The sequence below is a fragment of the Citrus clementina genome, unplaced genomic scaffold, assembly GCF_000493195.1.
Source record: "Citrus clementina cultivar Clemenules unplaced genomic scaffold, Citrus_clementina_v1.0 scaffold_4, whole genome shotgun sequence".
NCBI lineage: Eukaryota > Viridiplantae > Streptophyta > Magnoliopsida > Sapindales > Rutaceae > Citrus > Citrus x clementina.
This window is the reverse complement of record NW_006262274.1, coordinates 16244570-16261870: the sequence shown is the minus strand read 5'-3', so window position 1 is coordinate 16261870 and position 17301 is coordinate 16244570. Positions and strand designations below refer to the sequence as shown.

At 34.4% G+C, this 17301-nt stretch overlaps 2 protein-coding genes across 2 annotated transcripts; one reads left to right on the top strand and one right to left on the bottom strand.

Moving 5' to 3' along the window:
• The first annotated feature begins 1731 nt into the window (after positions 1–1731).
• On the top strand, positions 1732–9085 carry LOC18045456. The gene is made up of 5 exons (XM_024185972.1): positions 1732–2082; positions 2188–2231; positions 2304–2973; positions 5481–8614; positions 8698–9085. The coding sequence occupies exons 2-4, from the start codon at positions 2200–2202 to the stop codon at positions 8610–8612; spliced, it is 3834 nt and encodes a 1277-aa protein (XP_024041740.1). The 5' UTR covers positions 1732–2082; positions 2188–2199; the 3' UTR covers positions 8613–8614; positions 8698–9085.
• Positions 9086–10402: 1317 nt separating this feature from the next.
• Positions 10403–11558, bottom strand: LOC18045455 (HVA22-like protein f). Its single transcript, XM_006437144.2, has 5 exons — positions 11444–11558; positions 11287–11313; positions 11051–11173; positions 10712–10964; positions 10403–10630 (listed from the first exon to the last, which is right to left on the bottom strand). The coding sequence occupies exons 1-5, from the start codon at positions 11488–11490 to the stop codon at positions 10604–10606; spliced, it is 477 nt and encodes a 158-aa protein (XP_006437207.1). The 5' UTR covers positions 11491–11558; the 3' UTR covers positions 10403–10603.
• Positions 11559–17301: the final 5743 nt, after the last annotated feature.

Below are 17301 nucleotides of genomic sequence, written 5' to 3'. Positions count from 1 at the left end.
AAATAATTATGTAAAATCTCTTAAACTTACGATGTAGTCAAAGATTAATATTTAATGATGCCAAGTTTTTAAATCAGTTAAACTCATGTTACAGTAGATACTTTATACTAGGGTCCAAGTTTTTAAAAATTATTAAATGCGAGATCATATCAATAACGAATAATGCATGAAATGGCTTTATGACACGTGAAATTGAGCAAATTTTGAGCTTAATGTTACTCCTTTCACTATTTATCCTTCGCTTAAAAGAGTGTTTACAAATTCCAATTATTTCCACATTTTTAATGAAATCTGTTTTTGTGCGGCCAAGAGAAGGGCAGTAGGGGAACCAGATATGATGGAGTCCATTGCTCATGAGAGCTAGGAATGTCGACATTTGATTTTTATATGAATCTCAAATGCAATTGGAGTTATAATTGTAAGGGTCACATCAAATTCGTTATAATATTTAACATCATGTGACTATTAACATATAAGCTGTTACATGAGTTGGGACTCAAAATATTAAAATTTTATTAATATTATTTATGAAGCTAGACTAAGAGAGACACTAACTGTAGAACTGGGACTGAAGATACTTTTGGATAATTTTCTCAAGCTGTGATAATATTTTGGATGTAGGTCAGCATGCATGCAAGCCAGTGACTCTAGATTTAGATTTTATCTAGCTTTGTCTTGCTATTAGATATAGCAATCTACAAACCCTGCTGCTCTTTGTTTATGCTTATATGTATCTATGCAAATGATCATCCAGAACTTAAAGGTCCAACTTCTTTTATTTATAGTGATATTCTATATAGCAATTTCTATATAGTTATAAAATATTATGGTCTTAATTTGGTCAATTATAAATAAGAATAAACTCTATTAATTTTTTCTAGATTGAAGGAACTTACCTCCACATCTTAATAATTACATTAAAAGTTTAAGATGTAACAATATATATATATATATTTTAAAACTGTTGGGGACATTAATTTATACAATATATAGTATTTATATTGAGAAAAAATATTAAAGAGAATACAAACGTTAATTTAAATATTTTAGATGACTTTTTTTATAATACTAAATAGTTTTGTGCACTAATTTTTAGAAACTAATCTATCTTTTTCATAAATATCTATACGTAATATTTGACATATTCTTTTAATTAATTATTAATGTAGCATATATTTTACCTTTATTTCACTTGCGTTAACAATAATTAAGATAAAACTTTAATTTTTGTAATAACACTTCTATTAAATTATATATAATTTCGTAGTAATAATAAAATTAACTTGGCTCCAACAAAGAGAAATTTTACTACATATATGCATCCACACACACACACACAGAGAAAAACAATGAATTTAGCATTGGTTGCTACTGAACTCTATGGGGACGCGAGGGGACCTCAAATATATTTACCATGAATGTTGCTGCTTCATATGCCTCTCATTCAATGTTTTTTTATTGATTTAAAAACCTCAACGTGCATGGACCACAACCCATTACTTACTACGTAGATGGCGCGTGTTCATCACGCGCTGAACCACTGCGCGTGCGATGGCCTAGAGGCAGGAGCGAATCTTTGTTCCATTATGCCAACACGAGTCCGTATAACTGCTACAGTGGAAGACATATGTAGTATCAGTACATGGGTCTAAAATAATGTAAAAAAGAAAAAGGGCAGTGAATTAAATTACCTTTTAATTAAATAAATAAATAACGAAGAAGAAGAAGAAAGTGAAATTGATATTCTCTGAAAAGCTTTAGCGGTCGCAATTCTCATACGTCGCTGTCAGTTATAAATAAAAATTAAGGGGAAGCAATGCCTGTCCTGTAGAATTGATGTGAAGAATAAGAGGGCTAGCTGCCGCTGCTGCTGCTGCTGCTGTTATGTAATCAGAAAGAAGCCCACTGCTTTCTCTCGAGCGGGAAAAAAATGGGAGAAAAAAGAAGAGAAAGAAACAAAGCCTTTCTCTCTCTTGTCTCTTTCTATGTTGTTGACTGATCACTTCTTGTGAGATCTCCTGCGTTTATTTTTTTTCTGCTTTGAAGCTGTTCTTCGATCGCTCACTTCAAAAAAATTTGTTGGTATGAATTTTTTTTTTAAAATTTTTTTCCAGCTTCTCTTGTGAAGATTTTGTTAGAGTAAAGTATGTTGCTTGCTTTTCTTAGTTACTTTTTTTGTTTCTGTAGGTGACGAAAGCTATGGCTGTTGTGTTTGAGGGCTTCTCTATCCGGTTAGTTATATAGTTAGTTAGTTTAGTTTTGTATGGCATTTTTTTTTTCTATTTTTAATCATGTTGTTACAGTGAGTACGCGGCGAAGAAGAGGAGCGTTGACATAGCGAAATGCTGGCCATTTGGTGGAGATTCTGATTCTATTTCTGATGAGAAGAAAAGAGAAGTTATTGAACCCTTGCTTCCGCCGATCACCGTCACAAAATTCCGCTGGTGGTCCCACGAGCTCGAACTGCTCAAGTCAAAAGAGGACGAGAATGAGGAGTCCTCCAGTGCTGTTGAAGAAATCCCTCAAGATATCACGAGAAATTATGATGATGACGATGACGACGACGCCGAGAAATTGGAAACGGTTTGTCCAGTTTTCCGGCAATTTGCAGGGGGCACAGTGAATGTTGTGAATGCGCATGTTGATAGCTGTCTTGCTGAGGCATCAAGGGAGGAGAGAAGAAGGCAGTTGACATTGGCCGTGAAGGGAAAGTCGAGACAGCCCAAGAAAAGATCCATTGTTGAGATTTTCGCTGTGTCTCAGCAGATCCAGAAGGTTGATGTTGATGCTGATGATGATGAGAATTTGGATGCGGTTGATGGCCAAGACGATGAAATGAATTCGAAGAGTGAAACAAAGAAGAAGAAGAAGAAGAAGAAGAAGAAGAAGAAGGTCAAGAAAGTGAAAGTCGTGAACAAGTTGATCATCAATAACAAGACCAACAAGAAGGATAAGTTGAAGAAAATTAATAAGGTATGTGTGATTCTTTAAAGCTTGATTTTGTTGAAAACTTTTACAGCATTTTCATTGATGAAGAAATGTATATTTATGATTCATTATTTCATGTCATTGATAGAATATTTTGATTGTGTTAGTTACAATACTGTATGCAAATCTTGATTAAGAATTTGCAATCTTTGTCACCTTTATGCCTAAATCACTGCTGGAAAAGCTGGTTCAATTAAAGACTATGTATATATGTATTTGTTTATTATGAGCAATGAGGGTTCAGAATAAAAAGAAAAAGGTTGAAAGAAAGAGAGATGGGGTTTTCATGTTTGACAAGGTGGGTGTGTTTTGCTGATCCAGCTGTGCAGTACGGGATTGGGTGGAGATGGCTTTTATAGGCCTTGAGGGTGAGGGTTTTTTGTCCTTAGTTTGGCATATCAATTATCAAATCCTTGATTAATGATGCTGTTTCTTGCTTCACTGTTTGAAGCTATAGCATTTTTATTTTATGTGAAAGATTTAATCATTTGGGCATGGGGGGCCAGTCAGAATGTTTTGATCTCATGGCCAGCCTTAAATTTGATCATATGGATTGGAGAGGTTATGAAAAATCTAGTGTGTGTGATGTTCAAAGTAAGTTTTCAAAAGGACTGTGCTGATGGTAAGATATATAAGTCTTGTTGATGATCTACACCAATGAGTTATTTGATGCAACTAATCCTGGACCGCAGCAACAGAAAAAAGAAAGAGCAAATACCATATCATGGTGTTATCTTGTCGATTGCTTGAATAATGTACTTTTAATCACGGAGATTACTTTATGAAGTGGGATATACAAATATTAGTTTGACTTGTTGGTTGTTGGAGTTGGAAAAGTAAATTTTTGCATAACTTCGAATCTTTATGTTAAAGAATACAATGGATGCATGATTATTTTGTATTCTGGGGCACTGTATTTTGGTGTTTGAGTGAGCTGGATGAGTTATGTGTATGCTCACAGATGGTTCAAAGGAGGGATGCTACGGTTGTTTAAGAAGGTTCATCAACAGCAATAGCTTCTTGTCAGTTATTCCAGGATAATCGCTTTGGATTTTCAACTTACCCCCTATGTTAAAATCCCAAAGCTGAAGATCTTTTTCATTATTTTATGGCACTTCTTCCTGAAACAGGATGCATCTTGGTGTCACTAGATTGGCCATCATTTTGCTCTATGTGGCCTGTGGCAAGATTTTATTTTCTTTGAGGGATTCATTTTACGTTTTGTTCAATGGATTTTCACTTGGATGAGATTCTAAATTTCTAATGTTGAAGCTGCTGGTGCGAGGTGAATATTTTTTGAGAACTACCATCACTGGATATCTACCTTGAATTTACAAACTTTCAACTGTTAATGAAATATTCCTTTAAAAAGAGTTTGAATGTTGTTCAGAAGAACATATTGCAGGTGCTATTAGGGCATGAAAGGGATAAGTTTGTGACTTGCATTTGTAATCTCCGGCGGTGTGAGCTTAGGCTGAAAGCAAATTGCGAAATTAAATTACCATATTTAGATGCTGCTAGATATAGTCCAACAAAAAGGATTGTAATTAAGATATTTTTTGAAGAAATAAGTTGCTCTTTCCAACCTGAAGAACTGCAACTTGAATGAAGTTACGGATGTTACGTTTTTATTATTTTCAGGAAAATGTTATATGTAAAAGAGTTCGGTAATTTTTCGTTACTTTATAAGATAACTGAAAAGTCTTTGGATCTGGAAACATATCTGCTGAATTTGAAAACCTCCTAATTTTCATTTTTTTTAAGGCCTTATTGTTTTAACATCATGCCTAGTTTAATTCACGTTTATCATGTTAGCTTTAATATTTCTTCTCAATGAATATATGCATTTTATTTAGTTTTTGTTTGTTGGTGATAACAGCTGCTAATATCTGTTTATTTCCTTGTATTTTTGGCCTTCATATCATTTGACGATTTAGCTTTCATTTATGATTATGACTAAAAGCTCTTACATCTGCATTTACGTTCTTGGCTAGTGCTCTTGCTGATCCTATATCCTAAAACTAATATTTAGTGAAGTATTGGCAAGAATGAGAAATGAATTGTCTGTTTAATTGAGCTATAAAATTTTGGGAGGTTTCTTTTATGTGTTATTTTAGACATTATGTGTTTTTTATGCTTTATGCTTCAATTCAGGAAATATGCCTACTTTATATTTTACTATTCTGATTGCTCCTTTTTCTTATGTATTAGTTGTAAGTGCACATACATGTGCTTGTACATGCATTATAATGATCAATGATGCAACAAAGTAGTCATATCTCTAGGATAAACTTGTCACAAACTCCAGTAAGCTCCACCTTAAATTACCAAAGCATTAGTCAGAATCTGCACATCTACTAGTGAAGTAAAATGTAAAGTTCTGCACATCTATTAGTGAACTGAGTTACGTTGACAGCTAAATTTAGTATAGTTGCAAATGTATCTGCTTTCTAGTTTATTACATGTTGTTACAGCTTTCTTGTCTGTTTTAGGAGAATGCTAATAAGCTCAAACAGCAAACTCCAGTCAAATTTATCAGACAATTGGATGATTCATCATGTAACAAGGGGTTTGCAAAGGACATCTTGGATTCTGTTACTATTCATGGAATGAAAAGACATCCGAAATGCTTATCTAATAAAAAGAAGCACAAAGTAGTTCAAACATCGAAATTGATGACAAAGCATTATGAAAAAATTCGGGGCATTCTCAAGAAGCACAAAAATGATGTTCCTGGGCAGAATGCTACAATTTGCAGCCAGCAGAGTGCTAGTCAAGTGACTCCTTGCAGCATTCAACATTCAGACAGGCGTGTCAGATTCTCAGGCAAAGATGACATACTTGGTCCAAGAATGGAAAGTGTTTCTTCTTTTGAGAAAAGCATTTGCAACCTATATTTAGATGCCTGTGCTTCTTCATCACAGAAACACCAGTTGATGGGAAGTGAGAAAGAATTAGCCACTGTGAATGAAATGTATGGTGATGTGGGATCAATTACCATAGAAAATGGAACTGGGCTGCAACGTGTGATTGAAAAGGACTTTTTCCCCAATGGCCATGATCGTGTTGATATACCAAATTTTCTGAGGCCAGATATTGCTTCTCAAGAAAAATTAAAGCATCTGTCAGAGAACTCCATATCCCTTAGTCAAGTTTCAGTCCATGATGATAATTTGCATATGTTTGATCGAGGCAACCAAATAACTTCTCATAGACCACCATATGCTGGTTTTCCCAGACTTATTTCTACACTAAACGAAATAAGCAATCCATGCATAAATTCTCATTTTGGTGGTACTGTTGCTAGAGCTTCCAATCCCAGTGATAATTTTGTTGATTATTTTGAAAATCATTCCCATGGAATTGCTGAAATGACTTCAATGGAAAATATGAGGGGATTTCTGCAGCCTTCATCTTCTGGATTTACTTTAAATGGAAGTGCTAATGTAAGGCTTCCATCTGCGTCAGAAAATATGACTGGCTATGCTGCGCAACCATGTTCTCATCTGCCTACATTGGGAAGCTTGTATCCTTTTCCAGAGTGGAAGCAAAGAACGGCTTCCTTCAGTCAAAACTTCATGAATGATGAATGTTTTGGTTTGCCTCTCAATTCCCAAGGTGAGCTTATCCAGGCAAGTTCAAATGATAAAGGAAGTTTTAACCTGATAAAGAAGACGAGTGTAGGAACTGGTTTGTCCAGTTGCTTACCCGTGGATAGCTTTGACCGGCAAAAATGCAAAGGGGCTTGTTCCCGCATGAATGAGAGGCATTTTGTTGAGAAAGCACTTTCAGGAGAGCAGCCAAATTTGTTTTGTGGGGAGAAATATGTGAAAGAGAACTATAATTTATATATACCAGCCAGACTAGGCGTTTCTGGACCTGAGGTTACTGCAAAAGATGGTGTCAACTATCTAAATTCGGGGAGTGGAAGCAACCACCCTATATGCCGGTTGGATTCAGACCGACATATGATGAACTTTTTCAATGGATTCGGCCAATGTGACCAGCTTCAGAATCAAGAGAGAAATAGGTTGATTCCTTCAAAACAGAATTCAGATTTCATGTCACTAAACACTACACAGCTAACAATGCGATTGATGGGTAAAGATGTTGCAATTAGCGGAAGTAGCAAAGAGACACAAGGGAATCTGGATGGAAAGGTATGGACTGACAAGGGAATCATAGCAGATCATTGTTCTTTGGGTACTGCCCCAGACAATTTGTCTGTCAAAAGGCATTTTCAGGAGGACTGCTGTTTAAATCCAGCATCAGGAAAATCAATTCAGCCATCAGAAATCCAAAGCAGTGAGGCCAGCAATGCACCAATGACGGTTCCAGGTTCTAGGCCTTTTCACCCATATGTCAACTGCAAAACTAATGATGTAATTCAAAATCCTATCCTTCCCAGCAACGGGAATCATAGTCCTAAATCACACCGTGTTGCTTATCTGCCCACTTTCCCTTCACTATTTAGTAGGGAAACAAACTTCCACGAGCCCTTCATACATGGATCAGAAATTTTAGGGGTCAGCTCTCATCTAGCTTCTGTATCGACTCCTCACATTAATCAGCATTTGCATTGGAGTCCTGCCAATCCAAAATACAAGCAGAATCATCCTCGAGGTACAAAATCGGCTTTCAACTTTCCTTTCTTGCACCCAGATTGTAGTGAACCTGTCCAACAATCTTGGTTCCGAAGCTCTACAGAGAGACTGCTACCATGGTTACATGCAACTCCACAGGTAAAGACGCCTTTGGTCCCTTGTCAGACTTTTGGTGATATAGATGGCAGATACCCTCCTCATTCAACTGAAATGAACCTGCTTGCTACCCCATCAGTGCATAGGCCAAATGTTGTGTGTCCTTCCCATGCCATAATCTCTCAGTCACACATGCAGAGTTCAGTTGGTCCAGCATCTGTTGTTCACCCCTCATCTGTTCCAGCCTTTTCAGATATCAGACCAACCTCTTCAATTGACATGAGCTATGGAAACAGAAACATGGTTATAGACAGAATGCAGTCAAAAGGTTGTGGCATTATAGGCCTTGACCATTGTCAGAAAATGAAGAAGAGGCGCGCGTCTAAAGAAAATGATCGGACAAAGCCTACTAAGAAGCTTAATTTAGGAATTCCTGAAGATTTAAGTGTTGTGACAGAGTTGACAAGAGAAGATTATCAGAGGAATAACCAATTTTGTGCAAGAGCTTCTCAATGCAATTCAAATGGGGATCGAGCAGGCAGTTCACTATGTGGTCCCTTAGAAAAGCAAGAAGATGCAAGTGCTACTGCAAGATTGGCAAGACACTATCTAAACCAGGAGAATGGACAATTTGAACTCTATTCAGACAGTGCTGAAGCAAGCGCTGTAGGTTGTGTTTCAAATGACAGTCAAAGCATTGGAGTCGGAGCTTCAGCTGGCATTGATTCTTCTAATCTGGACAGTATGGGAAGATCTGGTCCTGTCAAACTAAGTGCAGGAGCAAAGCACATCTTTAAACCAAGCCAAAACATCGACCTAGATGACTCCAGGCTGGTCCACCTAACTATCCCTTTTGCTGCAATGCCTGATTCTAATATCTTCTTAGAGTCTCAGAAGAAAACAACAAAGATTTACAGGTTTTAGCAGTAAGTATTTATTAAATCCTGTAATTGAAATTTTGTTTGATTTTCACATACTCATACATCATATTGCCATGTTCATGAAACAGGTTTGCTCTTCCTAATAAAACATGTCTCACTGCTCTGGTTGGCTGACTTCAAAGGAAATGTGTATCATCAAGTGCAGTACTCATAGAGGCTTGTGACTACCTCCAATGTTTGGAATTATGTAACCATATTTTATTTACAATCTTTTTCTCTGAGATCTGTCACTGAATTATGTTTTTTTTTTTTCCTTTCGTTCTTAATTGACTATTTCACGCATGAGCATCTGTAAGGAATTCGAATGCTTTGCCAAATTATGACTCGAAATTCCGAACATTTAGCCGTGGGGAACTTTTTCTTTTTAAGCATGAAATTGTTGCTTAGATGATTATCTAGTTTCATTCAATTTTGATGCTAGAGATGAAGAAAACTTTTTCTAGTATAGCTTCTTCGTTTTCTTAGAATTAATATTGCAAAATGTTGTATTATATTTTCTTGGAAATGATTGATATAAACATGAAGAGGGACCTAAGTTCTGTCAGATATGAACTTTTACATGAGTAAATACATGCCCTACTAAATAGGAGTGAATATAACGATCCTAGAAAAAAGGTTAATGAAGACACTCACAGTGTTATACTGCCGGGTTTTTAATAACCACACAAAATATTCTAAAAAATTCTACAATAATACCAGAATATATGATCAAAATTTATTTGTAACTTTGATTATTTAATGGGAGTATGGTTTCTTTGAGGAGGAAAAAAAAATGGTTCACAGCCGCTCTACAAGATGCAGATATGTGACACCATGAACATACAAAATAAGATTCTCAGGTATAATTTATTGATCAATACATAAAATTCAATCAATACATTGAATAAAAGTATGATAATTTCTTCAATTCTCTGCTGAGAATAGAAGGATATTTGTTTTGATTGGGTCGGTTCCTATACGTATGTTTTGTCTACCTTACTTTCTTTTCTTCATTATCATTACTGGAACAAGTTTATACTAATCTTTCAAAAAATAAAAGATAAAAATTCTCCTATCTAAGCTATTATCCTCCTACTTGGCTGACATAAGTATACTTAAAGGTCCTCTCTTGTAAGAAATGATCAGTTAGAATTCGCGACCTCCTGATGGTAATGCAGCGCTTTGATGGTTTTGGCAACTTCGTTACTCTTTTGTCACTAATAATGATACCATTCGATATATCACGAAATATAGAGTCCTGTTGTGATCGCGAAAATGTATTAGATATTAAAATTTATTTTTACACAAATTAATTAAATTCTGGAAGGTTGTATTAATAAATATTACAACTCTTGACCAACAATTAGTGGGATTTATCATAGCACCGCACTAATTTTTTTTTTTTTTCGTAACTACAACTTTTATTTCAATGGTTATGATTCGAAACCACAAACATTTTAATACTAAATAGACCCTAAAATTAAAATCTATCTCCAAGAGCAAAGGTTAAAGCAGCGATCTTGGAGAGTAAAGAGAAGTAGAGAATATGTTGAAGGGAAATTTATTATGTTTTCAGAGTCACTTTTGAGAAAAAAGATAATGTTTCCCCATTGATAGAGAAGCCTCGTGGCTCTATTTTGAAGATTCCACGTTGTGATTTAAGGCTCACCTTGTGTGCTGAAAGGTTGCATAATTTGAAGATCCAAAGTGTCCCCATGCCAAGCCATGTTATGGTCCGTTATCGATAAAAAAAAATACTATTTTAACATAAAAAATCTCAAATTAACGGTTAACAATTAATTCTAGTTTGTCTTTGTATACATTCGTCAAGAACATTTACAGTAACAAATTAATCTCATTCTCTTTGGTAACACAAATTAATTAATTAATTGGAATATATGCTCTAGCTCGTGGCATCTTTCCATCTTTACATTTTACATAAGAGTTATAATTGAAGAGAATGCGAGGCTGATCTGATGACGTAGTTGGAGATCCTCAACGCTTCTTTGTTTCTTTTTCAGCCTGCAAAAACAACACGAAACATATATATGATGAGCCACTGCATATAAATGTGTTTAACTTTTTAATTCAGTAATTAATTACCGCTTTGATAGCCCGCTCGACAGCTTCCCATCCATGTTTCTCAACATATTGAGACACTGATTTTCTAGCATCAAGGCTCATCATCTGAAGAACCTTCCTCTGATCTGCCGTATAATTTGATGATGGGCTCACATACCCACCAATCTTTACATATCTCCTTATATGCTTTTCATATATATAAGCTGCCCCATGGAACATTGGCAGCACCAACCACATGCAAAATAGTAGCTTCATGTATGCCCAAAATGGAAGCCTGCATGCATGCATGGTTAATTAATTAGTAGATATTTTACATACAATTCTATAAACACTTAATGAGAATGAAGCATGCATATGTACCAAGCGAGGACTTTGTAACATGATAGCTCAAATAAGGTTATGAAAGAGTATATAATCCAGTACGTCAGCCACTGCTGGTCATCTAGAGTTGAAGGCGACTCAATTGCTCGCAATGATGCGTATCTGTATGTACATTCATATCCATACAAATAATTAAACGTCTAGTTCATTATGTTATATAGTTCATTTTATTACATTTAATACAAAATAATTTTTACTTAACGCTTTTCACTTACAATGGATAAAGAAGCATAACTCCTGGCCTGTTCAAAACACAAATCAAATTTAATTTCTTGGGAAGGATTTAAAAGAGAAAAAATGTAGAGACATATATATAACATTCATATATATAAAAGAGCAATTATTAAATAAATAAATAAATTAATTAAATACCCGATCAGCGCATCCAAACGTTTAGCGATTACTGCAAGAACACCCATATTGCAGTGTTATGTTCTTTTGATTAATTTTCCCGATTGATCGAAATGATAATGCTAAAATGATTTGATTTGCTGTGAAGAGCATGCAAAGAGGGCAAAATAAGTATTTAAAAGGTTTTAAGAGTGGGCGTGTTTTGATCATGAAAACAAGTAAAGAATTTTTGTTGCAACGATCTCTCTTTCCTTTGTCAACAAGACAAGCATCGAAGAAAACATGGGAGAAATTAATTATGCGAAAAGTTTTACTTATTCTTTACACCTTTTAAATGTCTACGTTATGCCTTAACTCCCTTTCTTCTGTGGCCTTCCTTCGTCTTTTTAGAATTAATATTTATGATTTCACAAATTTTTTTTAAGAAGAAGAAAGGGAAAAAAAAAACTCAAAAAGAACCTTTTTATGACTAATTTATAAAGAATATTCTAATAAAAACCAAGTGCAGATTGATGCATGTATAAAAAACTTAAAGTCATTAGAGATTGATGCCCACATGACAATTAGAGTACACATACATGAAATAAATTTAATAAAATGGCCTCTATAAGTCTATAGTTTATGTTTGCCAAAATGTTCGTTTATGATCCGATACATTACATAGCATGTGTATTGTTTGTTAAAGCCACTAATATTACTTGGGAGTGGAATCATCATGCTCAAAATTCAAAAGACACAAAGAAAACAAAAAGAATATTGTGATAAAAAGGCTATCACTAAAAGTGAAGTTATCGAAGGGCAAAAGGATTTGAGAATGACTTTGCTACATCATTGCGTCAATTCCGCCCTGTCTCTGTTGGCCAACTAATTAATTTTTATTTAATTGAGTGGTCCAATAATAACAGCAATGTCCTTCCGTAATTATTCCCAAACTCTCATTTTGAATTAAACTGTTTGTATTTGTCATTATGAAGTCTTTATAAATGATCGACACTCGCTGTGGTAAAATTTTAACTAGCCAATGAAGGGGTGGCGCGTATACAAGAAAGTGTTTTGAATATAAAAGTCCTCGACAAGCTTTAAATTGAGAGTTTAAAGGTTGGGTCATTATGGAAAAAAAATAAAGTAATATCTGAAAAAAATTAGAGGATGTCTCCTACTTAGTGCTGAATTATTGCCGAGAATCATTTGGAGACAACAATAACACTGATAGGGTTTCCATTAAAATTAATACATGTTAGTATGAGATGACCCATCGGAACCCATTCAAAATCCGTTCTAATTGTTATGGGCACTAAAATCGAGAGAGCGGACCACACCAGACATAAGTAAGGCAACTGCTCTCATCAAGAATAATTGAGTGGAGACAATCTAAATATTATAATTGTAATGTCTGATTTAATATCAGTAACCATCTCTGTATAACAAAATTAAAAAAAAAAAAAGAGACCCCACTTTAAAGAGACTTGAGGACTGAAATTAAATAATTAGATTACACAGTTGCCCCTATTAAGGAGGGAAAGAGCCATATATGAATTGCCACAAGTCAAAAAGAACTAAAACCACTCTAAGGGGTACACTACTATAAAAGATTAAGTCCATTCCATCACAAAGGAGGTCTCTCTTCACTCTTTCACTTCTTCATATTTATATTTAAGGTTTCATAAAAACCCAACCTTAGAGATGGCAATGGGCACCGCTCGCAGTGGGTTTGTCATTACCAAACCCAAATCCGCACAAAATTTAAATTATCAAAATCACCCGCAACCTGTAGTGAGTTTTAATTTTTTTTAAAAAACCCACCCGTTACAGGTTTTGACAATTACCAAACCCGCAATGGTATCCGATAGATTTTTTGTGGGTTTATACATTTAAAATAACAAATGTTTAATATATAAATTTACAATAATAACCTCAAATTCCACATAACATACTCATTTTTAAATGCAACCAATGTAAATGAAAAATTAAAATTTCAACATCAATTCAACACAAATTCTCAAATTTAAGTATAAAATACACAAATCCATTCAAAAAAACCGCAAACTAGTATAGAAAAATAACAATTATATTTTATATTATCATTCAACACAAGTTCAAAGAGAAGATCTTCATTTCATTCACCATCATTAACACTCATCCAACATGATGCCTACAATAATGACTAAGATTAATATTTTTCAAACAATAATATTTTTCAAATAATAATTCAAAAAATATAATAATGAAAAAATTTATGCATTAAGTTAAAGAAGAATAGTCCATACAAAAATACTTTGGTTATTTGGCACTTTGCATAATTGCATTATTTTCTTTATATATTTTTAGATTTAATTTTTTCAATTAAAATTAAATTAAAAATATTTTTTAAAAAAACATTGCAGGTCTAGCGGATATCCATGCGGGTACCCGCTAGATATTGGGCTCATATCAAATCCACCAGCATCTAAGTGCGGGTTCCAATTTGTAATACCAAATCCGCCTGCAACCCGCAAAATTATCAGTAGTAGGTGGGTTTTGGCAGGCGTGTTTGGACGGATTTATGGGTTTGTGGGCACAATTGCCATCTCTACCCAACCTTCTCTTGACCATATACTGACTTGATCGTCGAAGTATCATCATCGACTATTGTTGATGATTCCTTTAACGATCGTTTCCTTCTTTTTTAGGTTTTATGTGAGCCTTTCCCATCAAGTCCTTCCCAAAAATTTAGAGAAATCATCTTCAAGACAAGTCCTCAAATATTTTGGTCATTACAATCGAGCCATTATCCTGTCCAAAATATTGTGAAATATGAGCAAGAGCAGATAAAAGATGATAATGTCAACCTCGGGAGCAATAAATTTAATCAAAGGCGAAGTTGGATATGATCTTGATGGAATGATCATTTTACGTGGCTATCCATTGGCTCGGGTTGACCATTTCGAATTCAGAGTATTTGTTAAGAATTTGAAGCGGCTTTTTGGACTTGTAACATCTAACACAGTTAAGGCCGACTGCATAGAAATTTATGCAAAAGAGAGACTAAATGTTTGTGAAGTGTTGGATAAATTGCTGGCAAATCCAGCCTCAGTGCTGATGTGTGGTGTGCTACGGGTGATTTTGAGTACTTGTATTTGACAACTTACTTCATTGACGATTAATGACAATTGAAGAAGAAGACTTTGGATTTCATTGCAATTAATCCCTCTCAAACAGAAGATATGCATGCAAGGTTATCATGACATGTCTAATGGAGTGGGATATGGACCGTGAGTTGTTCTTTGTGGCTTTTGATAGTGGGGCTAGCAGCAACAACATTGTATGTAGAATCAAAGACAGGCTGTCACAGAACCGATTCCTCTATTTAAATGATCAATTATTTGATGTACGCTGTGCTGCGAATGTTGTTAATTTGATGGTTCAAGATGCTTCAGAAGCACTATCTAATGTTACAACTAAGATTAGGGAAAGCATTCGATATGTTAAAAGTTCTCAATCAACACAAGCAAAATTTAATGAACTGGCTCTACAAGTTGGAATTGAGAGTCACAAGAGCTTATGTATTGACAATCCTTCACTGTGGGACTCGACGTATTCCATGCTTAAAGATGCATTCGAGTACAGGAGACATTTAGTCGTTAGCAAGAATTTGAACCAGACTACAGAATGTGCCCATCTGATGTGCATTCGGAGGGAGTGAGTGCCACTATTGGCCGCTTGAAGCTCTTCGTTGAAGTTACTAATGTTTTCACATAGAGCAAGCATTTGACTGCAAACATATGTTTTCCTGAGATTTGTGATTTACATTTGCAGTTGATTGAATGGTGCAAGAATCCAGATGATTACATTAGTATTTTTGGCTGTAAAAATGGGAAGCCAATTCGATGAGTATTGAGGAAATTTTGTTTATATTTCAAACATTTAGATGCAAATTCAATATTCCTGTCATGAGATCATATATTATGTGACCAAAGTCATGCATTATAAATTCGAACACAAAAACAATTGCTTCTTTTACCATGTTATCATAAAAAATTTTACACCAAGCAATCCAAAATATTCTTATGTGGCAAGATAGCGACATGTTGTTATCTAGCATTTATGGAATTAGGTAATGCATTGAATATTCGCACATCTTTCGCCATCATTTTTGAAGTTCCAATATAAGCATCATCATGCTGCAAGCTGCAGCTACCATCAAATTTGTGGTCCCTGATCAAATTTATCAAACCTGCAGTTGACAACAATGTACATTATTTGATTTTTGCCTTGTACTTTGTATTAGTTTCCTTTCTTTGTCAATGGTTTAAAAATAAAAGATGCAAAAATGCCATTCCATTTAACAATGCATCATTGCATCCCATTCAAATATGCCTTTGTTCATCTTTGTTTTTGACCACACAATCTTACTTTGCCCAATATATTCTTCCCTTCGTAATTAATGATATCAACTTTGTTCCACTTCTTCATGCTTCCACCACCGTTTTGATACGTATATAGGTCAATATTCCACCCCGTTTCAGCAAATTCCTTGTGCTTTGTTCACTCTAAATTCTTCTATATGTTTTAACCATTTTAGCTTATCTCAAAGTTTGATCAATTTCTTCTATTATTGAGAAGATGCAGCTAGATTTATATGTACACATGTGGGGTTGTGCATGATTTCCATCATTTACTTCTAAATTTTAGAAGCCCCACATCTTTTACTAGTGCGGGGTTATTGAAACATGATATGTTAAGAGATGCGTATTGTTGTCAAGAAAACAATTGTCATCAATTTTATATATACGAATATAAAGCAATAGTTTCTATGATTGAATAATCACTTTGAATGTGGATGAGAAAATTGTGCAAAAATTTTATGTAACAAGATTAAGTTAAAACAACCTAATCAATAAAAATTAAATCATACTAACGTTTACGTGAGTGAAGTTCAAACTTAAACCTCTTTTAACTAAATTGCACTTGACTTTGATGTATCATTTCTAAAAATATTTACTATAACTATTTACCTCCTATATTTTTTACTACTTTTAGAATAACCCAAATCTCTTTACACGTTCTATTGGAATTTTAATAATTTATCATTTTAGAGCGAGTTGTCTATTTAATCAAAATAAACATAGCTAATGCAGTTGGTGCTCTTCGTGCTTCGCTCTTTCTTTTCTTTAAATTCTTGCGGTACGTATCTTTCAATCAAATCAATCAAAAAGATATACATACATATATGGAAAAAAAAATTAATAATCGAAGAGCCGAAGAGGAACCTCTACACAAAGAATATATACTAATAAGTCTTGACTGATTCGTCTATTTTGAAATATTTATTTATGCTTCTTTAATTATCATCTTTTTCTTTTCTTTTTTTTCCAACAAAGATTTACTAATACAACTAATTAACCAAAGATTAGTGATACTGAACAATGCAATAGTGATAAACAAGTTAAACAATTTTAGCAAAAATGGAAGAACAAACTTTCTTCTCGGGCACCTTCCCTCCCCTCCTCACCCACGACTTGGTAAACACATATAACATAAGTCTCAAAAATTATGAATCGAAGACATTTTAATTAGCTAAAACAAAGGAATAAACTATATCCTTAATTTAAATCATTTTTAAGTCATATTTTAAGCTACATTGCATGGTGGATATACTAATTAAGCATATTATTGGACACACACATGCACACACACAGTTGGTCGATTGGTCAGATTTCAATGTTTTTAAATGTAAAAGAGGTAGAAGGGTGATGGGTGAGCAATTATAACTTCAGACAGTACGTAGTACCCAACATTGTGGTCCTTATTACTGCAAAAAATTTCAAGACTTTTTTCCTTCCCGAGTCGCAAGAAATAAGAAAAGTTTTGCCAATTGAATAAAGTTAGTCACTGTGGAG

Coding starts and splice junctions, on each gene's coding strand:
- LOC18045456 (XM_024185972.1), top strand. CDS start 2,200: ATGGCTGTTGTGTTTGAGGGCTTCTCTATCCG. Junction 2,232..2,303: donor TTTGAGGGCTTCTCTATCCG/GTTAGTTATATA, acceptor ATGTTGTTACAG/TGAGTACGCGGCGAAGAAGA. Junction 2,974..5,480: donor AGTTGAAGAAAATTAATAAG/GTATGTGTGATT, acceptor TGTCTGTTTTAG/GAGAATGCTAATAAGCTCAA.
- LOC18045455 (XM_006437144.2), bottom strand. CDS start 11,490: ATGGGTGTTCTTGCAGTAATCGCTAAACGTTTGGATGCGCTGATCGG. Junction 11,314..11,443: donor CGTTTGGATGCGCTGATCGG/GTATTTAATTAA, acceptor TGTTTTGAACAG/GCCAGGAGTTATGCTTCTTT. Junction 11,174..11,286: donor GTTATGCTTCTTTATCCATT/GTAAGTGAAAAG, acceptor ATGTACATACAG/ATACGCATCATTGCGAGCAA.